General features: G+C 34.4%; 1 protein-coding gene across 1 annotated transcript in view; it reads right to left on the reverse strand.

Annotated features, from left to right (window-relative positions):
- Nucleotides 1-6,672: 6,672 nt before the first annotated feature.
- loxl1 (lysyl oxidase-like 1) overlaps nucleotides 6,673-25,692 on the reverse strand; it is a 53,705-nt gene continuing 34,685 nt past the window's right edge. The window contains exons 3-8 of the mRNA XM_006628968.3: nucleotides 23,200-23,308; nucleotides 21,399-21,536; nucleotides 10,823-10,979; nucleotides 9,882-9,977; nucleotides 8,872-8,987; nucleotides 6,673-8,397 (exon numbers count right to left, since the gene is read on the reverse strand). Of these exons, the coding sequence (XP_006629031.3) occupies nucleotides 8,391-8,397; nucleotides 8,872-8,987; nucleotides 9,882-9,977; nucleotides 10,823-10,979; nucleotides 21,399-21,536; nucleotides 23,200-23,308 (623 nt within the window). The 3' untranslated portion in view covers nucleotides 6,673-8,390. The remainder of the gene's footprint in view (nucleotides 8,398-8,871; nucleotides 8,988-9,881; nucleotides 9,978-10,822; nucleotides 10,980-21,398; nucleotides 21,537-23,199; nucleotides 23,309-25,692) is intronic.

A 25,692-nucleotide genomic window follows, 5' to 3' on the forward strand; every position in this document is an offset into this window, starting at 1 on the left:
GAAGATATTCTTTATTTTTGGTGTCTTCAAAATAAATATTATACCTTTAAACTAATTTGGAAATATTTATCAGTAATGATTCACAAATGCATTATGCCAAAACTTCAAATATAGCTTTCTAAATGATGTATAGTTTTCCTTAAAATGAGTTAAAGTGGTTACATGCAGTATATACTGTATATCTTTTAACACCATTGTGAGTTTAAGCTTTGGGTTTTACCAGCCTTATGAATCAATTAATTCATCTAAACAGCATGGTATTTGGGAATGAGAAAATATCACTTCCTGAATTTTTTATCTGCATCCTAATGTAAATAGTCATCTCTCACACGTATTAACATGAACTTTTGACCTGGCTGAGTTTCCCGTTGTGTTTTTTCTGTGGTTGTTACAGAAAACTTAGAAGCACTTGTAAACACATCTTTCCTCCATAAGCAAATCCTTCTGAAAGACTCTTTTAAAGGAAAACTGCTTTATAGAGGCATACTGTATATAGCATAGAAAAAAGCAAAACAGATGTGCATTTTTCTTTTTATGTCTTTGTACTGGAAGCCAGCAAGCAGCACTGAGCTTTGTTATGAACTACTAAATTAATACATAGATCTTAGCAGTTTATTCAGCTGCCTGTGACTTTCCCGACTAACTTTTTTGTTTTTGCTTAATAGGCTAGAACTCAAGATATCTTTTGTTAATCTTTAAAATGTCACTAAAATGTTGTGGCCTCATTTAGTGTGACTTCAACCATTAAGACTGAAAGTCTTTAAATATCCTCCTCATTTGCCTAAAAACATACTTATTGAAGTTTTGTGTGTCAGAATCATATTAGTCACACCCACACATGTATCTCTTATTTTCTATTTTTATTAATTTAGTAACTTGAAAGTCAAATGCTTCCAACTGGAACACTGGAAGTCAAAGCTAGTAAAGCCTGCTCACACTGTTGAAAACAGAGAGGGGCACTGAGTATTTTAACTATTCATTAACCTTTACACATCATCCCAGCCATATCTGCAAAGTCATTGTGGAATAATTATTTTTGTAAATTATACAATGCCATATAATTCTAAGATAAACATACAAAATATAACCAGAATATCTGTCTGCTTCCTTGTTCAGATCTTTCACAGGAGTTGATTGATCATGCAGGTGGGATGCTTTCTGTTTTCTTCTGCTCTTGCCCTTTCTTGTTGTATGTGGTTGTTAAAAGAAAGCAGCATGTAGCCATAATCCATATGCATCCATAACTATGATAAATACAAATGATAATTGAACCCTTTAAGTCTTCAATAGAGAAGATTGTGAGGGTATCTGATACAAATATTCACAATCCTCAAAGCCATCGATAATGTGAGTACAGTGCACTTCCTTACAAGAAATGGTGAACGATGATTCGGAGATTATGTGGAAATGATATTGAAGTGAATTATAAACATGAACAGGAGCCACTTCCTGTTTTAACAAGTTTTGTTGGGTACCTAGCTGTTGTTGAAGCTGATAGATACCCTGCTTTCTTTCAAGAAACTTTTAGATCAGATCCTTGACTCAATAGGTACTAATTACCAAAAAGTCTATATAATTCCTAATCCAGGGCTCAAGATGTGTGAGGCAACAATGCTAATCACTATTCAACTGAATTGTCCGAAAGTTACTTCTGTTCCTTTAAAGATTTTCAACAGACTATAACATATGCCTAAAACATATGTGATCAAGTATAACAGGGATAGTTAAGGCAACTTATTTATAGACAGTGATACAGACATACTGTATGGAATAATTCTGCTGTTCATTAAAATGAGGCTGAATATGATCTTTTCACTTCATTTCATTTTTTTTCAAAGGAAAAGAAGTCTAAATTAGAATTTAGTCCCACAAACAGAGATATGGAAGGCAATTTCTGGCTGGTATAAATAATAGTAATTTTAATACTAATATGATCAATGACTGTTACATACTGTATATAGTGTATTTTGTCTCAGACTTAAGCACAGTGAAATTGTCTTCTTCTTTGATGCTCAATCCATTTTAGAATGACTTACTTTATTATCTTTATATCTTTAAACATTATATGTTATGTTAAATATTTCTTGTCATTTTTGATAATGCAGTCTTGTAAATAAGTCCAGCTACATGGAATGTCAAAAATACTTATTAGATCTCCGGCAAAGGATTTCTATTTTATATTTCATGACTTGTTTTTTTCCCCCTGCAAATAACACTTGTGTCTTTATTAATCAATTTAATCAACTTGCGAGACTTGCCAGATGATTAATTATGTGTAGCCAATGTCCTGTACTGCAATATCTCATTATGTGAGACAGAACAGGGGATTGTAAAGTTTCTTTGGTAAAAGTAAATTAAATACAAATCCTTGACTGGACATTTTGGTTGTGTAATCTAACAGGACTATGTCAATTTAGACATCTATTTTTTTATATACAGTAAATTAATTTATAGAAGCTTCTTCCAGCATTAATAGCTAGTATTGAGGATTTCAGACTCCTTCCTTTCTGAGGTACGAGACCACGAAATTAAATGGACTTTTAAGGTCTGCATGATGTGAAAACTGGAGCTCATGTTGGTATACTTTAAGTTTAAAAATGATAATTCTACCCCATTGGATTTTACAATTTGCTGCTCTAAACTGTTCTATGCCCAAGAGCTAACAACCTTGAAGATTAGGCGAATATTAAGCTTTATCACTCAGCAAAGAAGTCAAACACAGTTCCTGGAGGGAAGTGTGATCTCCTGGCTTTTGTTCTGCCCCAAGCTTTCTTTTTAAATAATTCTTCTATGGTAATAATTTAAGCTATTGCATTAATTTAAACTTTTCTTCGGGCCTCAAAATGTTTTAGAGATATATGCAACAAGTGCTATTTGTTAAACTGCTATAAAAGACCTTCAAAAAAGTTTAAAGCATGAACACAGAGTTTAATGTTTGCTCATCTCATAAGTGGTTTGCAATTTGATGACCGCAAAATGAAACATTTTAGGACTAAATCTGATTTTTTTCTCTAAACAGTATATGCCATTAAAATAGCAAATATTCACAATTTTCTGTATTGAAACCTTAATTACTGATCCTGGCAATTTACTGAGGTTTAGGTCCCTCTGAAGACTCAGGATGCAGAGGCCTTTGCTTTAGTCCAGACCTGTCCCAGGGAAACAAGTCAATCCTGAAAGCTTGCAAACCAACAAACTGCTGTTAAGGTCAAATCAAAATCAAGTTTATTTATCAAATGCACAACAATACGGCGTGCAGCAGTAGTTGTTGGCAATGAAATGTCTTTTTCTGCGAGCTCACAAAATGCATTGACCTTGAAATGCATTGCTGTGAACTTGTTTTTTGTTTTAATCAAGCTCACTCTAGACCAGCACCCACCCTCCAAGCCAAACCAAACTGTATGTACTGTATGAAGCTATTAATGCTGGGTTTTCGTGTGTACTGTATGTTAAACACCCTCTTCATGTTGGCGCTGATGAAAGGTGGTTCAGGAACTGTCTCTATCCTGCCAAAGGAAAAAGAGAAAAAAAAAAGAGAAGAAGGAGGAAAGGGGAGGGGGTCTGGCTAGGGCATCGAGCAGGAGGAATGTTGGAAATGTGGCACCATTTCAGCAGGGGCCAGAGAAAGAATGCATCCTGGCTGTACCTAAGAGTAGTGTGAGCAAAGTGAGTGATTTATGAATCTATGAACATGCTGTAATGTATACTATTCTATAGTGTCATGAGGCATGTACTGTTTTCTTAAAGTCCCAAGGGCCAGGTGTGGCCCAAAGCTATCAAATCTGTTTTGAGAGTGAACAGACCTTCATTTATTGACTTCAGCCACACCTAAGAAGGGGGTTTCAGAAAAAAATTAAACCATAGCTCTCTGCTTCCCATTAAAATTTTAATGCCCTATCTCCACCCACAGAATGTGATCTAAAACCATTGGAATTTATTTAAAATCATCTTATATTTCAAATTTTCTATAGAGATGCCTACAGTTCACCTTGTAAATCTCTATTTCTGTATTCTAGGTCTAATAGATCTATCATTTTGCATGTTTCTTGGTTACATTTATTCATCTAAAGAGAATGCCTCAAACAAACATATATGATTATATTATAAAAGTGTGGGAAAATGTATAAATGTTCACACACTTACACATACTGTATAATACTCTATCTTTCAACGAAAGGAAGATTTTACTTACTCAAAAACGTTTGTTCATTATTTCACTATTATTCTCTGTTTGTTACATTAATATTGAACCAATTGAGAACAAGGATCCTAAAATGCAGAAAATCCTTTAAAATGTAGCTGCTGGTAACAAACTTACATTAACAGTTAAAAAGAAAGATTTCAAAGGTGAATTACAAGATCCAATTTCCTTGGTTTTCCTTTTAATAACCTTTGCGATGAGAAGAAATTCTACGGTAATGGGCCCATAGAAACCAAGATTTTATATTGAGATGTTCTTCAGCAATGTAATTGCCAAGAACCCCGAATGAAGTGAACAATTTCATAAAATATGTAGCACCAATTGGCTACACCAAAAGACAATTTTTCATTAAGTAATTAAAATATATATACTTATTCTAAAATATTGTTACATAGCCTGAGTCTGTTTTAATTATAATACAAAACAAGGAAAAACAAAATGCCTGAAATTAATATATGACAACACAGATTATCCTTTTTTGGAATCTATTCTCAACAAAGTCATTAGCTTAATTACTGATGAACTGTACACATTTCTAGTGTATTAATAAAGCATCCTGCAACTCAGAATGTAGGACTTAAAGGTTCTCTAATGTTATTTCTTATTCATTTTTGTTAGAAAGAAAGAAATATATTTTTTTATTTGGAGAACGGTCAAGTGACCTTGTCTATGAGTGTTTCTTATTTTGGTTATCCATCTTTTCACACAAGGAAGAAATTGCATTGTGTAGTGTTTTCTTTTAACTTGTAACACTAATCCTGCTATTTAAGGTCTAGACTTGCTAGCAGTCAGGAATTTCAATAAATGGAGCTTTACGTTTTCAGCCATCAGTGATCCTCCACACATGGACCTGCAGCAAACAGGCTTCCTAAAGGAAACACACAGCCATACTCTTTCAAGAACATTAAGAACAGCATGTTCATGTAGTACATCCAAAATTCTCAAGAACAATATAAGAATACTACAGCTGTACCCTATCAAAACGGCAATATCAAAGAATGAGACAGATGTGTGCGGAATTATTTATTCCCCCTGATTACCAAGATCTGCACATTACTTTGGATATATCTGTAATCTAAATTCAATTCTCATTCCAATAGATTCTCTAATTACCCCTTTTTTTCTGTAATTACTGTATAATTAGGAGCCCTGGCAGGGTTCCCAGACTTGAATCAGAGCAGTACTCACTTTGGAATTGGGCGGTGTTAGTGGGGGGGGTATCTTTATCTGAGTATAACTTCATAACTTTATTTCTACTACTCTTTTTGCATTAATACCTCCATCTCTCTACTGTGACAGTGATTATGATTTACCACTCACAGGAACAAACACTAATGATTATCTGATTGGATAACCACGACACCAAAGCTCTAAAGACCTTAATAGAAGAGGGTATATTTTACAGGAGAACTCTTATTATTTAAGAGGTTATCCTTTTCTTAGAAGCTTATTAAGAAAAAAAAAACGCTTTTGTGAGAAGCCAGTCTCTTTTTGTAGCTTTTTGGTAGCAGTCGGGCTCAGTCACTGTTTATAAACACTGCTTGCCTGACAACAAGAACAGCATTGCTATGCAAACAAAAGCACAGCATCCACAGCAACCAAAGCTATTGGTTGTTTTTTTTAGGTAACATACAGGTACATTTAAAAAAAAAAGAAAATTATTTTCTCTTAGGCTCAACTAATCTGTGATTGTCAGTTATGTGGTTTTCACATCTCGGGTCACAGCTACTGTACAAGCCTGCATCTGCACACAGGAAAGAATGAGCAAGTTTAGGCATACATCTCAGATCTGCTCTTATTTGAGTTAGTAGTCTTTAACTTTTCACAGAAAACACATTAATAGCATTTGTTATGTTTTTAAACATCTCGGTATATATGGTCGATTCCCTCTTTCTTAATTTCCTAACCTACTGTACACTGTACACAAAAAGCTCCATGTGTACCATCAAGCTTCTGTCTATTTCTGAAACTCAGAAAACCAATTCCAGCATGTTTTTGAAGTTATAATTCAAATGCTATTGCTGAGCACATTTTTGGTAAACATGATAAAATCATGCAATTTAAAACATCCTCAGAAGTAAAAATTACATTACTTTTGAATCTACAGTATTTCATAATTGCTGGACAACATCCTAAGCTGATAGAAAGGTTCAAACCTCTCTCATAACCATGGCTTTTGATAAGCTCAAACCCCAATGAGTAGCTACAGTAGCTGTTTGGCAGCTTAAAACATTATATAATAAACAACTACTGTACAAGACTGACCATTTATTTATTTTTTTTGTGGATAGAGGATAATTTAGAAGTTATTTTTAATGCTGAGAAACACCACCACCAATTATCTTATTTCTGATCTTATCACACCCCTGAAGAATGAAGAGAAACCTTGTGCAGTAGCCATTTCATCAGCCAGAAAATAAATTCAGTTTGGCACAAGGGTATTTAGAAAAAGACCCACAGATACAATGTCACAGATTCATTCCTTGCTTTATTTCACAGATGCTATAGTGATCCTGGATTTTCAGGCAGGCTCGTAATAATGACTGAAGAACAAACAGAAAACCTGGTAAACAAAAGCAGTCTGCTTTCAATAGCCTCCTAATTATTGAGACATGAATGTGAACCACATGAGAGTAAACACATCAGCAGGAGCCACAGATTTTTCCAAAAATAATTAAAATAATGTATTGATTGAGATGGGCGACAATAAGTTAACAGTTAAAATTTTCATTTTGTTTAACAGAATTCTTGGGTATATATTACTAAAATCTTTCATTTCCAGTATTTCTTTTATTTCAAACGGAGCACCGATGAGGGAGGTTATGTCCAAATAAATGCAAATCACAATGTTCAAAGTGTTTTCGAATTTAAATTATGATCTTTATTTTTGTATAATTGCCTCTACTCAGATAACTTATTTTGTGACTCACTTGCATTATTGATTTGGCAGCTTTTCTATCCTAGTACAGTATATGAAACAATCAAACCTTTAGTTGTTTATGTACAATACTGTTTCATAATTTTTTTTCTAAAAATAGAAACATTTAATTGCTCTGCTTCAACATTCTAAAGAAATCAATGGATTATGTATGGTATAGAATTGTGTTGGTAGTCATGAAAATATAATTTGACTTGGGATTTAAATTTTAATCTGTCACATTTTGTTTGAAATAATAGCTCCCTTTTATAGAGGTAGGTAGAGACAGTGTTATGATTCTCTGCATTTTAAGCCACAGCTACTGATTTATAAACATTACATGTTCTAGCAGCAGCTCAATTTATTGTCTGTCGTTCTTTGCCAAATTAATGGATATAGAGAAAATCCAAATTTCTGTAAAAATATTAATGTATAGATATACGTATACTTAAAAAAAATCTCAGGTAGGATACATTACTGAAACCTCTTCTTTAAAAAATACATACAAAGGAAAAACATACATGAAAAACATGCATCAGTGGGTTTATTACTATTTACATTCTTAAATGAATTTTCATTAACACTTTGATTGTTACTAGTGTTAAGAACTTTGTAGACACTAAGAAAATACAAAGATAAAGAGATAAGCACATTTATCAGCAGCCCTGTATAATATAGAATCAGAAAGGTAGACTGAAAGGAGATCCACAGATATTCAAACTTTACATTGACACCAAGAGGATAGTTTTCAAACGTTTTGACACTAGCGTGTTCATTACAGAGGTAATCAAACACATAATACAGTAACAAAATCAACAAAATAAAAAAAATACATCCTCTGAATGTAATAATTTTTCAGTGTCAGTGTTGCATTTAATAAAAATACAGTTAAGAAGGTTTTATAGAAAACTAAGATGACTCTTAACATTCCTGGGGCCCCTGTTTGATAACCAATAGATATCTGATGTTATTTATTAAAATGGATACGATTAAGGGTTACCAGACAGGAAATCTGGTGGTTTTAAAAATGTCCAAGATCTTTAGCTTTCACTCTCTTATGTTTCTTCCATAAGAAGATAGAGAAAGCAGAGACAGCCACAGAATTGATTTCAGATCCATTACGTATCTTGCTTGTGTATTTGAATGCTTTTGTACCACTGTCTGTGCCTCCTGGGTCCAAATATTTCTTTTAAAAAGAGGTTTCCTTTCACATTTCAGTGGAACCGCAATTCCCTGGAAACTCATCCCTCTTTAACAGAACTAGATGAATGATCAGGACCTTTGAGGGGGGAAATTAAAAGTTTTGATGATAAAAAATACATTTTTCATTTAAATTGAAATGAGACTGTTAGTTTCAAGGCTGGAGACAATAATCCCAGTCAAAATCCTCATTAGCACAAGTAAATTGAAGCAGGTACAGGAAAATGCTACAGTGCAAACGTAAATACAATACACAAGACAAGGAATGAAACTGAAACAAAATTACTGTAGTTACCAAACATTGGAAATAGGTTAGTAAATACATTTTCCTGCTAGACTACTTACATATTCATAAACCAGAGATGTTTATAGGCATTTTTGCCTAAGATTTTTGAAAAGATATTTACTGAAAAGAGATCCAGTTCTTAAGTTGGGTGCTCTTGTGAGCAGCAACCGGATCAGTCTTTGAGGTGGTAATAGGTAAATGTGGTAAAAACAACTTCTTTTTGTCTTCTCTTTGATTCCCATATTTCAGACAAGCAGCAATACTTACTGGGAAATTTTGCAGTTTGTTGTTGAGACAAAACGTCCAGTGTAATGGATATTGCATCTCACCACGTTGTTTGTGAAATCTGACTCCAGTATGGAATACTTGGGGTTCACCTGTAGCTGTGGGACAAACAGCACTGTTTAAATAAATAAGTATACTTTATGTATTTTGAAGCATATACCCAAGGAAAAGTTTAATATTTTTCTGTGTATCCTTCTCTTCAAGGTAAATAACAAAACAACCCCTGAATTTAATATCCTCCAAAAAGAATTTGAGTTTTCTCATTTTCTCTGTTACATATTTTATACATACATTGTATAAACACACTCAGAACACAATCAGAAATTACAATATTTATGTTCTGAATTTCAACAATTTAAAGTCTTCGTTAGTGTTTTCAACTACTGTAACAACTTTTTATTAATACAGCTGAGTATGAATAAGCTGAGATGGACAAGCTGAAACAAATCTTGTAATGTAGTAATCTAAAATCCTCATAATATCAGAATATTGTATAAACTATGCATGAGCTGGCAAAATAAGAACGTAGAAAAAATTTACAAACAAGAGGAGCCCATTTGACCCAATTAGTCTGTTTGGTAATTAGTATTAAATTGATCCAAGGACTATTTATCTATCTATGAAATTAATTTATCTATATGAAATATCAGTTCAAGTAGGTAGCTGTGTCAGCATGCGTAGGCTGCAAAGGAACAAGTAAAGGTTTATTCCATGCTGAAAATAGAAGAAAAGAAACACATTTAGGCTGTGGAGCCTTAGATAATCCAAACTAATTGAATTACGTTTAGCTGTTCCTTGTCATTAATGTAATTTGATTATCTTGACACATTCATAAATCTAAAAGGTTATTATTTGTACAGTAGATCTGTCAGGATTAACTCTCATAAAACTATTATTATATAAACAAAACCCCCCAAAAAAGGTAAACATTTCAATAGACAATAACCACAGAATTCTGTCTGTATAAATGACAAAAGGGGTTTTATTCTTACCTTGAGAATATAGTTTCCTGGTTGAACATCTGTGATGTCAATCCATTGGCAATCAATGTCAGCATTATATGTATCATAGCAACCAGGACTTAGACCCTACACAAGAGCAAGAGACAGCCTCTAATGTAGAAAACAATTTATATCTCAATAAATGAATACTTAATAATTATTAAGTATAATTTATGAATGCAGTCTTAATAAATTCTCTGCTTGTTTAAAAATATTTGCTTAGTATTCCAATAGGATGAGTTAGAATTTGTTTATTGAAATTCTTGATCACAGCAGGAGAAGAAAAATAAGATGAGAGTTTCATCTGTAAATGATACAGATACAATGATGCAATGACACCATGATTAAATTCTATACCATGATCATTTTTTATTTTACAAATGATTGCACAATTTTCTAAAATGTTCTAAAGTTTCTTATTTTACAATGTTATACAGCACCATTTATCTTAATCTTAAGGCAAGTGGAATTCTGAAAAATCAAACTGATTGATTTGCTTCAGATTGTATCTATTAATTGTGTAAAAGTACAGTATATAGATAAGAACTTAAATACTATTCTTTTTTATATTACACATTATATTTTCTGTAAACCACATCCTTATAATGTTTTAACCATCTTTTAACTTTCTTATTAAGCATTTTCACACAGATAAATTCATGGCAACAATGCACTTGTTTTACCTTCTCAATATTTTCAAATATATACATGGTACAATAGCTAAATGGGTGTAGTATTGAAATGGCTTCAGCTGAGCAACAGCCAAGAAGGATTATCTGTTCTAAAAATCCATAATTCAATAATAAAATCCATATTTTTTATATAAAAGTTTTGAATACAATTCAAAAGTCCATAATCAGTGATATACAAAAACAAGCTAATGTAGTTTTTATTGATTTTTTTTTCAAAACTCTACCACAATGATACTGTACCTGGGTGTGAGATGTACAGGCATAGCGTTTCAAGTGACCAAAGTCACATGTGGTGTCTTCGAGGCAGAAACTAGCCTTGTGGCCCTCTGCCACCTTGCGTCCAGTTGAGACATCCAATAGGTCGTAATGGCTAAACTCACCCATACTGTGGTAGTGCCTGTTGAAAGAACATAGCTCACAGGTCTCCAAAAAAACAAGAACTTTTGACCCATATTAGAATAACCTAAGAAGTGGCTGATTAAATTCTGTTATACCAAAACAAAAATGATTGAGTTGGGACAAGTGGAGGTGCACATCAGGCAGCAATTACAACTGGAACTCTTTTTAGGTAAGTCTCTACCAGATTTGCTCACTGGCCCTGTGCAAGTTTTACCCATTATTCTCGGTACATTTACTTATGCTCTCCCAATTTGCTCGGGAATTGCCAATTGGACGGAAGCTTTCAAGTCTTTCTACAATTTCTCAACAGGATTCAAGTCAGGACTCAATGTGCCACTGAAGGACAGTGGTTTTCTGAATTTTAAAACCACTCCATTGTAGTTTTTTGCTTTGTGAATTGAATCATTATGCTGCTGAAGGGCAAAATTTTGTCCCCGTTTTAAGTCTTTAGATTTGCTTGTATTTTGTTCCATCGGTTTCCAAAAGTTTCACAGTCCCGGCAGATTTAAATCAGAATGATAACATACTCTTTACAACAGGGTGAGTGTTGACTGAGTAATGCGCTATGTTGGGTTTGTGACAGGTGTAACACTTTGCACTTAGATCAAAATGTTTTAATTTTATTGCGTCAGACCACGTCCGTTTTGTGGAGTGACCAGGATATTGTTGATCAATGGACATTTTCTCCCATCCGAGCCACTGAACTTTGCAGTTCTTTCAAAATGTGAATGACTGTTGGTCATGTAGTGGCATCCTTAACCAGTTTCCTCTCTCCCTGACTGCTCAGTGTGGAGGGGCAGCCTGATGTAGGCAGTGTCTGACTTTTTACTATTTAGATGGTCGAATTCAAATAGATATTAAGGATCTTTGAAATGTTTTTATACCATTCTCCTGATCTGTGTCTTTATAAAATTCTATCCCTGAGTTGTTTTGAAAGTTCCTTGATCTGCATAGCTGAATACTTGCTTGAAATTAACTATCTGAGTGAAGGACCATACACAGGTAGGAGTATTTATTCTGTAGTCATGTGAACTACTGTAATTACACACAGACAGAGGCCACTCAACTGATTGTTTTGCTCATTAAGGTAATTTTGTAATCTAAATTAATTAGGTTTGACAGAGCAAAGTGTTTGAATACTTGTGCAATCATGACTTTTTAATTTTTCTTTCAAATTAATTATCTGTTTACCTCTTTTTGTTTTTTGCTTTGAATATGTGGAGAAGGCCATGTACATATTTTTTAATTGCTACAATAAAATGACAAGACTGCAATCTTAAAGCAACTAATGTGACACATTGCAAGGATCTGAAGACATTTTTAAAGGCACTGTATGCAAAACACGTGGATCCTTTAGAAGAAAAGCATTATTCAAATTTAAGCAATTATTTATTATAATGTTAAAGACGCACACACCTTATCATACAGTATGCAAGTAATATGTGACCATGGAGACTCACATTATTATTATTTTTTTATTATTATGACTAGAGGGGTTATGTACACAAATTACTTCTATATCCAGCAGGATCTCAATACCTGCAAAATTAACATTCACAAATTTCCTTATTCTCTATGTGGTCTGGCTGAGGAGGTCTTGCATGGAAGCAAAGCAGAGTGGGATGAAACTGAGCCAAAGGGTAAGCACAAAATATCTGCACAACAGACTTGGATCATGGAATGAATCCAGCTACTGAGTTAGCTTCTCCCTGCCCCCTACCTAGTTAGCCACTACCCAGCATCCTCATCTCAACGTGGTCATGTTTTTGTATTGTAGCGAACACTTCCGGTTGTGTCTGCAGTGTGGGGAATGATAATAATAATAATAAAAATAATAATTGCTTACACTTATATAGCGCTTTTCTGGACACTCCACTCAAAGTGCTTTACAGGTAATGGGGACCCACCAATGTGCAGCATCCACCTGGATGATGCAATGGCAGCCATAGTGCGCCAGAACGCTCACCACACATCAGCTGTCAGTGGGGAGGAGAGCAGAGTAATGTAGCCAATTCATAGATGGGGATTATTAGGAGGCCATGATTGGTAAGGGCCAATTGGAAATTTGGCCAGGACACCGGGGTTACACCCCTACTCTTTTCGAGAAGCACCCTGGGATTTTTAATGACCACAGAGAGTCAGGACCTCGGTTTTATGTCTCATCCGAAGGACGGCGCCTGTTTACAGTATAGTGTCCCCATCACTATACTGGGGCATTATGACCCACATGGACTGCAGGGTGAGCGCCCCCTGTTGGCCCCACTAACACCTCTTCCAGCAGCAACCTTAGTTTTTCCCAGGAGGTCTCCCATCCAGGTACTGACCAGGCTCACACCTGCTTAGCTTCAGTGGGTTGCCAGTTGGGAAAGAGTAGGGGTGTAACTCCGACGTCCTGGCCAAATGTCCCGTTGGCCCTTTCCAATCAAGGCCTCCTTATAATCCCTGTCTATCAATTGGCTTCATTACTATGTTCTCCTCAACACTGATAGCTGGTGTGTGGTGAGTGTTGTTGTGTACTATGGCTGCCGTCGCATCATCCAGGTGGGGCTGCATACTGGTAGTGGTGGAGGGGAATCCCCATTACCCTTAACGCGCTTTGAGTGGAGTGTCCAGAAAAGAGCTATAAAAGTCTAAGCAATTATTAATTATTATCATTATTACAGCGATTACTCTAAAATTGTGATTAGTGTTGTTTGTTTTAGTTGATCAGCAATATTTTAAATTAACTTAAAGCCAATGCATTAGTACTTTAATGATCATATAAGGAAGGATGACTTATGTTACCATACATACTGTAATACGTTATGCAGAAGAATAGGTGGATCATGTTGTGATATTTTGAAATATAAAAGTCAATTGATTGTCCATTATATCGCTATTCTATTTTTTCGAAGAAATGTTTGTTAAAAGAAAAGTCCAGCACCAGCTGGATTTGAACACACAACTCATGAGTTGGTAGTCAGGCACGTAGACCAGTAGGCTACAGGGGAAGTCACATGAAGAAGGAGGCGAAACAGCCCTACACAGCCCTGTCGCAGTCCACGAATATAATCATATCGTTATTAAATTCTTTAGATACGCGATTCCATATTATATTCCCTATTAATCAAATTCTAAAAGTATGCTTGTTGACTCCGGTATCTCTTTAGTTAAAGACTTTGATGCTTAAAATGTTTAGGGAGAAATGGAATACTGGTGTGTATTTTTTACTTAAAGTACCAAGACCAGCCATATACAGTACTGTATGTTTATGTTACAAAATTAATATCGTTTATGGCCTTCACACGCGTTACAGTATGCTCCTATTCTTTTTATGCTCAGCTACTAAGATTTCTCTTCAGTTGTAAAATTCAGGATCTACATTGGGCACAGTAAAGACGTTTACTGTACTGTAAATCTTTCTACGACAGACCAACGGACCACGAGTGCCCCTGTCGGTCAACCAATCACGTACTGGGGTACCCCGCGTCATCTTGCGTCATGATTCGCGACGCCGTCTGTACCGCTCACTTTGAATGGCTGCATCTGTATGTGACATTTGACTTCTAATGTTTCCTTTATTTTATATTCCATTATGAATTCATTATTAAAAGATTTTAATGCATTTGGCAGATCCCATTTGGGCATGATTAATTTATTGAAAAGGTATATTTTTTAAATCCTGATCTTATTGATGTGTGTCAATTAACGTCAGAGTAATTACCATTTGTTCGACAAATCTAAACCTTCAACATATTTTTATGAATTGATTCACACTGTGGGGCTCACTCTATCCTTGTTAATTCTAATATTGTTCCACTTAAACAATAGCTAAAGACAAGATGAATCGTGGAAAATTAGCAAATTAAATTGTTATGACCCATTTCACAATGTTAGAAAAATAATTGTGTTAAGAGACTTTTAAATCTGCTTCACTCTCAATGATAATTTTCACAAAGACATGACTGTGAACACATTACTAACACAAAACCACAGGCATTAAATAAAAAAGCAAACAACACTAAGAAAACAATTTGATATCAAAATCAATTTGATACTTTTGTTAAAGAGATGGTTTATTTGCTCAGCTAAATGATCACTAAACCAACTAAGCTATGACCTGTGAAACGACGTTGTTAACCTTGTCAATTTAAAGCAGACTGCATGAATAACTCTAAAGATGAAACTTAGAGTTTGTTTTTGACACATAAACAAACAAAATTAAACAAAATCAAACAAAAATGTAAAAACTATCAGTGCTTTATTGCTAATTACTCTAAATATTACAGATGCAAATCTGTTTTTAGTACAATGATTGTTCAGGTGACTTCTCAAAATACCTGTTGTATTGTTTTTGAACAAAATATAGATGCATATAGTATACTGTAGATTATATATTTTTACTGATCACCATCTCTTTCTTTCCTCCAGCAAACTAAACATGCAAACCACTAGTGAAGAGTACTTCTTAATTTATAGCAATAATAATAATAATACAAGGATGAAGCACCCATTGGTTTTTAATCCAAAATCAATGTTTAGAGAGGATGCCACACATTTCCCTCCATAAGTATATCTCAGCAGCACTTGAGTCCGTGCACGGAGCCAAAATTTTCACCAAATTGAATCTACTGAGGGCCTAAATTTTATCCGTATTCATGAAGGGGACAAGTGGAAAAGCACATTCATGACAACCCATGGACATTATGAGTACTTGGTCATGCCTTTTGTTTTAGTAAATGCCCCAGCGATTTTTCAAACCTTTATTAATGATATTTTTCGAGATTTAATACAAACATTTTTCTTGGTATACTTGGATGACATTTTAATTTTTTCCAATAATTTCCATGATCATGTACTCCATGTTAGAGAAGTACTCTCTCGGCTCATACAGAATAAACTATATGTCAAACTGGAAAAGTGTACGTACATTCCAAGCTTCCAAGATACATTTTTTAGGTTACATAATCTCTCCCGAAGGGATAGAAATGGACTCAAGTAAAGTCACTGCAATTACAGATTGGCCCACACCTAAGAACCTTAAGCACATACAACGGTTTCTTGGTTTTGCTCATTTACACAGGAGGTTTATGGTTTATTTGAAACTTCAGCTTTGTGGTTGCTCCTATAACACTTTTAACTCGCAAAGGACCAAGACAAGGTAAATGGACCCCTCAAGCGGATCATCTTGATCCCTCTTTCTCTTTTATTGTCGAGGTCAATGCATCCGGTCACGGTGTTGGTGCTGTTCTCTCACAACGCCATGGGGAAAGACAGCTTCTTCACCCCTGTGCCTTCTTTTCTAAAAGGTTATCTCGTGCAGAGATGAACTTTGATGTAGGTAACCGCCAACTTCCGGCAATCAAGTTGGCTTTTGAGGAATGGAGGCACTGGCTGGAGGGAGGTCATCATCAGTTCCTGATATACATGGATCACAAAAACCTGGCGTATTTGCAATCTGCCAAACGTCTATGTCCCCACCAAGCTAGATGGTCCCTATTCTTCACCATATTCCACTTCCTTATCAACTACACTCTAGGCTTCAAGAACGTCAAAGCTGATGCTCTTTCTCGCATCCACGACCCTCCTGAGACTGAACTGGTTCCCGAGCCCATCATTCCACCTGGTAAGTTCCTGGCAGCCTTAAGATGGGACATTGAAGGAATAGTTGGAAGCGTCTTGGTTGGTCAGATGGTACCTCCTCAGTGCCCCTGGATAAATTATTAGTTTCAACCCCGGTTAGATCTTTGGTTCTTCAATGGGGACATGACTCCCATTTTACCGCACACCCTGGAGTCCGCCGTAGATTGGATTTTATCTCCAGAGACTTCTGGTGGCCAACAATTGCTAAGGATGTAAGGGAGTATGTCCAGGCCTGTTCTATCTTTTCCCGAATTAAGTCTTCAGAGGTGTGGGGAAGAATTTTTTTAGGGACTGGTACAATACATAATATTTTCCAAAGCCTTGGAACATTGTGAAGTGTTAGTAATAGATTGAACTAGGACTGCAGAATAGAACACAGTTCGTTTGAAATAGGTTTTTAGTACTTATATAAGTTGATTTTCGTTCTTTTTTCTTCTTTAACTGGTTTAAAATAAAAAGATGTTATGTGATATTTTTACCTGCCAAGCCAAGTGTGACACCATCTAAACAAAAACCATTCCTTCTGCCCTTATATGACACAAAGCAACCGTTTGTTCTGTAATTGGTTTCTGTAATTGGTAATAATGTCTGTGATGACTGTATTTTTTGTTACTATAATCCAGATTTTCTGTGGAAAAAAATATTTAAACTTAATTCAATTTTGTACAATAGAGGCAGAATAAATTGCCCATGGAACATTTAAATGTTGTAGAGCAATAATCTAAAGCACACAGCCATTCATGGCCATTTGGTTGGCAGACATTTTATTTAATAAGAATAATTAGTAAAATGTCCAGAAAAGATTTATTGAAAGGCATCAGTAACATTAAAGAACTAAAACATGGACAGCTAAAATGACTTGTTCCAGATAACATTTATGTTGCAACATTTACTACAAAAATGTTTTCTTCTGTTTGTTGTTAAATTATTATAAATGACAGGAATTTAATCATGCTAGGAATTAGATAATATCATTTTGTAGTTCAGGTGGGTATATAATAATAATATATTATATATATAATTTTGTATTTTTTCAATTTTTCTTCTTGTATTTAAACAATTTCAGATTGTATGTATCTTTATTATTATATTGCATCTTTATTATATGTAAATGAAGATTATTATATAGAAAGCTACAGTAACAAATATACAGAATGTACAGTATGCCAATGAGCCCCATTTTTCCAGGTATCCTGAAACAGGAATCTCCAGGTTGAGTTTGTTAATATCAAGTTTATATTATGGACCAGGTAGGTCCTGAGTAAAAAAAGGAATAAATTGAACAACAGTATCATAGTGTCTGAATCAAAAATATGTATTTGACCTGGACATTTGACTGACCTGGAGTAGGTTCTTTTGGAGTCTGTGCTTTCCCTTAGTGACTGAGTGAACACACTGTGTAAAGCTGAGGTGAACTGGATTGCACAGACAGAGCAATTACAGAAGAGGCTAATTTAATGTCCTCAGGTGGCCAGTATAGCATCAACTACTAGCTTGGTAAGTTTATATTAAAAACTATGAATGTCTTGACATTTTTATTTGTCCTATAAAGTACAATGCAAGGTATGCATCTTACAGAGAGAAATGTCCATCTGAACCTGTACATTCAAGGCTGGAATGCACTGGTCCACTAATTCCAGGAAATCGGTTTTCTCATACCCAGGTGGCTCCAATTGAATTGCTGGAGCAAAAATCCACTGTGCAGCTGTTTCATAGACCAGTACATATAACATGAAGGGTAATTTAGCCTATGGGTTTTTGAACACTATTATCTTACTTATTTTAGAAAAGTACATATTCTCAATTCATAGAGAATGTACGGATCTGGTTTAAACGGCTAAGGAACTGTAGATTTTTTTCTTGAAGAGAACATTTGCTTAGAGACTGGATGCATGACTAGTTCTGTCTTGAGTACTATTCAGAAGTGCTTTATGCTCAGCCTTGGCTGGATACCACCCACGTTTCAGTAGGCGAGACTGGAAGTCTGAATGAGAGTTAAAAAATGGCTTCTTAGCCGGACATAGAAAGCATTCCAATGCCTCTATCTAATTTTTATGACTAATTTCTGCCAGTTAAAATTTGTTCTGAGCACGAGAGTTAGCTAATGGCATATTTACTGGGAATGTAACATCAGAGAATGCGGTCTTGACAAAAAAAATATTTAGCATGGCCCTGACATTTGCACTCCATAAACTGCCACCCAGTCATCAGGAAACTAAAAAACCCCACAAAGCACCTGCACAAATGGTGGCCTCTGACTTCTTAGGTCAAATGCCATTAAGTAGTTGGTGTACAAAACATTGGATTGTAATTGAATAACCAACATTACAAAGTAGAGGCATTTGTTCTGAAGATCTGTTTTTTTCCCGGGCAAAAAATCCTTAAATTGTGCTTAAAATACATTTTCATCTAAAAGATGAGAAAATGTGGTGAAAAGTACTTATCTTAGAAATAATCAAATACCTTTCGATTCCAGACATTCATGTACAGTGCATTGCAACGCTAAATTAAACCATAAACATGATTTATTTACACAAATACTTAAGTTTATTCTGTCATCCAGTAAGATGTAAGGAATGTCAGATTAATAATAAGATAAAATCTCTATTAATTCACTCTTCTGTGTCACTTATTGGAGTATATTTTGTGTATTTATTAACAAGGTAGTATTAATCATGATTTTAAGAATAAAAACATAAATTGTCTAAATATTTATACCCTAATCAAATTACAAACCAATTTATGGTGTTGTCAGTGAAAGCTGGACAATCAATGTTAATGCCCCTGTAGGTACCTTGAGATGTGCAGTGTGAAAAATTGCAGATGTTTTTTATGGAATGTGCTCTGTAGGAAAGTGTGCATGTTTTCTATCACTCCCATGCTGGTATCAAGGAACACAGCAATCAGCTGAATAGAATAACAGTTGCCACTTTCAAATTAAAACTGGGGCTAAAGATAACTAAAAGGTTATTCTAAATTTGAATGAAAATCAGAAATGGCTCTTCTGATTTGGTGGTTGTAAATTACAAATTGAAGCATGGCTCTCAGGAGTTTTCTACCTTTAGTCACAAGGTGTAGAAAATGTACATTGGCAAATGTCCATTGTACTTAGTCCTGCTTATACAGTGTGTTAGATATACATGCATTACGCATCTACTTTAGTAGTCTCATGAGTGTGCTTTCTGCTTAGATTACTGAAACATATGTCTGTTCCCCATTTCCACCACATTTCTGTTAAACATAATGTGTAATTTCCTGATAATATCTCTTATTATGTAATATAATGCAGCTACTTAGTTATTACTTTCACTAAATACATTGAGTTTTGGCTAACTTCTTATGTTAATTAGCACATCAGGATAGTCTGTATTCACAAAATGATGACACAATTGAATGTCTGTTATTCTTCACTAGTCAGTTAATCCAAATCTCTTTTATTCTCAAGTAATGCTAAGAGTTAGCATTAGGTAATTAAAAATGTATTATGCTGATCTTTTTTGTTTTATTCATTCATGGTCTTAAAACAAAACTTAGTACTGCTACTGGTATAAACACTGAATATACACTGATACAAATCTATGAGTACAGGCATAATTCAATGTGATGTAATGTGATGTACACATGTGCAAAGATGAGATTCTTATAAATGGCCAGTGGTCAGATTTACTGTGAGGCTACTAGAAGGTTTTTATTGAAGCTATCTTTTATAAGCATATAACATATGTATATAAAGACAAACTTAATAAAGTATGTGGAAGAAACACTGAAGATAATTTATGTAGTTTCACTCTTGATCAATTCCAGTCCTCATGCAAGCTAGCAAACTCCTAAGAGACCAAATGAAGCAATTCCTATTGACGTCATTCTGAAATTTTTCTAATCTGTTAATGGTCAGTTAACATACCACAGTGATTAGGAAAGCAAAATCCTCTGAGCTGCACTAGAAATCCAAGGCATTATATCCTAAACCTAATGATGCCATTGGGGATGCAAGTCCAGTCCAAATATAAAGAATTGAGTGAGGTTCACAAATGATATTACATCCCTAACAATACACAAGTTTGATGCAATATATGAGGTCCAAAGATTTTTAACTGGAAACTCATAAACATTCTCTAAAGTTTCCAACTTGATTGAATAGTATATACATGCTAAAATAAAGAAAATGTGTTAGGCTTTCATAATTGGACTAGAATCTCATAATAGAACAAGATTAAACTGCGTACCGAGTTTCCCTTTAAAAAATTACTTAATTTTCTCAGCCTTGAAATAATTTTCAGGAGAAAATAGTAATCTTTTCAGGTTAAGTGGTACTTAATGTTCCTTTTCTTTTGATCGCAGCTTGCAAATAGTAAGGAAGACAGAGCCCATTACACATAGTAATTTGAAGAATTAAGATGTTTGTAACAAGTCCCATTGTCAAGACAGTGGTAATCTGAGACTGATTTAAATGTGACCTGCCTGGGAAGTGAAATTGAATGAGTTTTAACTGGAATAATAATATGCTCCAATTTGTTTTCTTATAATTCCTTTTACAACACATGGCATAAAAAAGTGTGAAAATGACTTTTTAACATACAGATACTAAATTGTAGTCATTTCAGAATCAAATGATGTTTGTTTCAAATACTTTCAAGCACTACATTATTAAAATAGAGATTTTGAGTAAGTAAAGGAACAAGTAATAGGCTTATTCCAAGCTGAAAAAAAAACGTTTCGGCCATGGAGCTTTCTTCAGGTGTGAGCTCACCATCCAAAAAAGCGCAATAATGCTGATGTACTGAACAATACTCACTGGTGACAGCTGTGCCACTCCCAAGTGTGGCGTGGCCTGTTGGGCAGGAAGTCTGCCGTTCCCTGGTTTTTAACCCTTTGTGGGAATCGCAGAAGAACCCTGATGTCGTAGTCTGATGCGTCAGAACCATAGGCAGAGCTGCAAGGGGAGAGAACAGATAAACATCTGTATGGCAAAAATGAGTTGAATGAAAGGATTCTGTAAAATGCCTTTTAAAAAACCTTTTCTAGTTTGTTAGAAAGACAATTAAGGTGACAATGGAAATGTTTTAGGTGATAAAATGATGAGTTGATGAGTTACACATCAGGTGCACATAGGAAACAGTGGTATTTCTTGTTCAGTGTTATTGTTATCAGAGATCTTTAATATAACTCTGTAGTCACCTGCTTATAGGCATTTGTTCGCACAAAACAAGAGTGAAACAAAACCCATGTTACAAAAGACAGTTTTGGACATAGAAATCCTTGGTAAAAGAGGTTTGAAGCTGGATCAACAGGCTTACAACACAGTTTGCCAAGCTGTGTCTAGGACATTTCACCAGAGCAAAGCTTCCCATCCGGCTTAATCCGAATGGCTGTTGAAGTAAATTTTCTCAAATAACACTGTTTACTGATGTTTTTCCTTTTGGGCTGTAACTGTGTTGAGACTTTTTTAGTGACTCAGCCACAGTGATTCACACTCTTTATTTGTGGGATATTATTGTGGTGTGTTTACGATTTTTAAAATGTAATGTCAAATTCTAAAAACGAAAACAAATAATACATTTTTACATGTGAGTTAAAAAATTAATGGTTTCACAGTGCATGTTGTTAACAGGGCTGACTTTTATTTTACAATTAATGATGCATTTAACACCAACAGTAAAACCTCATGTGTACAGAGGCCAACTTGTTTAGTGAATTTTGAAATGTTGCCAACAGCAGCAAACACATTGTACTGGAAAAGAAAGAATAATATCACTTGTTATTGCTAATATAAAACAAAACAATTAGCACACACCAGAGGGGCACCTCGTGACTAGAACAACACTCATTTATCTTGTAACAGTTGTTGACTTTGCATAGAATTATAAATTATATCAAGCCATCTGTCCATGATTACCATGAAATACATCTGTCCATGATTATTATTTATAACAATTATGAAAAAAGCTGTATTAAGTTGTATCCACTGGTCAGCTGGCTGCAACAATAACATTTCAAATATGAATGACACTATACCTGACTGACCAAAAGAGAAGATACACTGTAGCACTCTTGTTAAATAGCTTGTGTTGACAAAGCAGAATAAGAACTGTACTGCTATGAAAGCACTCTTTACAGGGGCATAATGAAACTAAGGTAACCAATGGTGAAAATTAATATTGAAAATACAGAGCAATGTAAAGGTGCCCCTTGTGTCTCACTTTACTAAAATAGTACATATTTTGATAAGGAGGAAAATTTCCAAACCAGCCATGACTACATCAATGTCTTCCTATTAGCAAATGGAAAATATGTTGGAACTAACTTTGTTCATTGTACCACCATGACAGCTGTAAAACAGCACAGCATAGACAGTTAGATGAAGAAATCTTAAACTTAATCTCTTATTATGTCACACACAGTGTCAAGAGAATGAACCCAGTTATTAGGTTCATCAGAGTAAAATATCATTTCCTGCAGAGGAAATAACGATCTGTGGGCTACAGCAAGAAAGTGCTATTTGAATTATTATGTATTTATTTTTATTATTATGTAGGTATTATGAAATTTTATGAAATTGGGAGTTAAACAGAGATAAAAAGATGTTATGTTTTTACCTGGCAAGGCACTTTTCCTCAGCCGCACAGCGCAGGGAGTAGAGGTGGGCCCGCTGGATGTAAGTGGAAGCCTGCACATAGTTTGGGTCAGGAATCAGATCTGGTAACCCTAGAAAAAGATCATGGAAGAATATCAGTGAATACATTGCCATCTCTAACCTTTAATTATCTGATGAAAACAGAATTTAGACAGTTGCATACTCCTCAAGATGATCATATATGGAGCTAAACTAAGAAAATAAGGATTTAATCATTTTTGTTTCACATATTTCAGAGCCCACTAACTGCAAACACCACACCATACAGAGAATGAGAAATGTTATCTTTCTTGGTTTATATTTTAGTTTATTTTTTAACTGACGTATGCCAATACATCATATATACAGTACAGTTTATACAGAAACTACTGAAAACACTTAAATCTTGATATATTATAATACTAAGGTATACATTTATTTCCCTCTGAAAATGGAAAAATTGAATGCTGTTATTGAAACACTGCAATTCAAATATTATCCTTATAAAGCACACATCCATTTTAAGTTGGAAATTTCTTGGTGAATATCTGATGAACACACACCATCTGAATCATTCACAAAGCCTGAAAGTGAAAACAATCTCTTCTTTAATCAGTAGTGACTAATTGCATTGAATTCCAGATTGTCATCAACTGATTGTGACCCAAGATCACTGTGAAACGGAAGAAGCATTTCAATGTTAAGGTCTTCCTTGAAGCCTGAATTTAGGTGTTCAGATGTTTTCAGTTGAAGAAAATAGCACAGCTATCTTTGTCCTATCTTTGTCTCTCTTTCATAATAAAGCTGTCTTTTAGCATCTATGTTGGAATACCTAATTAGGTGAATTGTAATTTGAAACCTACAAAAAAAACAACAAGAAATGCCTTGATTTAGAAAAAAATATAATTAACAATAAGATTTAAGTCCAGAATACCAAACAATATTTGCAATAGTGTTTTAAAGTCTGGATGAAGTATTCCATGTTATTTTGAAAGTGTATCAATACGAATAAGAATTAACAATAGCAATAAACAAATCCTCTTTGAAGGCTTATGTTGATTCTATTTGTGTTTTAAATGGTTTCAATAAAAAATTAGCTTTTACAGTAGACAAATTAGCTTCAACCTCATTTTACAGAATCTTACAGAATTCAGATAAATTGTTCTAATTACTGGCCTTTAATTAAAGGAACGTCCAGTACTGTTATGTTTATTTAGTCAGCTAATGAAGGGATGATGTCATACAAGAGTATATTATTTCTACAGAAAGTCTGTTTTATAGAAAAAAGGGTAGGTGGAGGGATATTGTAATAACACAACAGAGAATTAACATTTATAACTGTTTCCTATCACTTTGGTAGCTTTATATTTTTATTCACAAAACTTCCAAATCCTGTATTGCAAAATATTGTCTTGTTTTTCCATTTTACAAACGATGCTCTGTTATTCTTAGGTGAAAAAAATAGTAAATAAATGTATATTATTGCAGTGTTTGAGTTTAATCCAATAATTAGGCAGCTAATGCAAATACAGACACTGTAATCAATCTGAAAGTTGTATACCCAAACCTTTATTTTGTAGTATTACATTCTGAATAAAAGGCCTCTTTGAAAATGAGTTTTTATATTTTAACATAAGCAGATTAAATCAAGTACCAAATGTTTCAGAGCACATTCATTTCAGCAAACACACTGAACACTGTTAACCATTAAAATAACTGCATTAAATCCTATAAATATAAATATAATACTATAGTTTCCACTACATTCATACCATTTTCAAATACTTGTGCTATTCAGCATCAAGTATGGCTTTACTATAGCAAGGAGAGGAAAAAGAAATAAGCTCAGGGGCACAATTAAAACTTAAAATGACCTCACTTCCTTTCTTATAAAGACTGGGCTGCAGACCAACATTCTTGAAAACAGCAGAAAGTGCAGTATGTTCTGATGAACTGCCCTTATGGAATCTTTAGGCTTAAAGTCTTGGACTTAATGATGAACACAAGATGAGGCAGTAACAGTAATGTAAATTGTTGGTCAAACAGCTTACGCTGAAGCAAGTAATATTCCGTTAAGAATAGAAAAAACATTAATAATTGCAACCAACTGGCAGGCAGACAGTAAAGCAGTGTAGCAGAAATGATGCATAATTTTTGAATTGCTCAAATTCTGTGATGTAGTTACGCTGAAACAGGATGGAGCTAGTGCAAGAATGAAATGGATCATTCTAATAGCAGAATAGCTATCCTATTTACAGTCACTGACCAACTACCCTTAGTCAAAGGCTAACAACAATCAGATGTTCCTTAATCTACAGGTTTCATTATATTAAAAATGGTAATTAATATCATGTTGTAATAAGTGGTTTTCTTTGTTTTCGATTCTACTATGGTACATATTCTAGGCTGGAATTACCTGTAGAATAAATTTACTTTGAATTAATAAAATATTTCACAGTAGGCCTACAGTATATAA

This window comes from Lepisosteus oculatus, chromosome 5, assembly GCF_040954835.1.
Source record: "Lepisosteus oculatus isolate fLepOcu1 chromosome 5, fLepOcu1.hap2, whole genome shotgun sequence".
Classification (NCBI taxonomy): domain Eukaryota; kingdom Metazoa; phylum Chordata; class Actinopteri; order Semionotiformes; family Lepisosteidae; genus Lepisosteus; species Lepisosteus oculatus.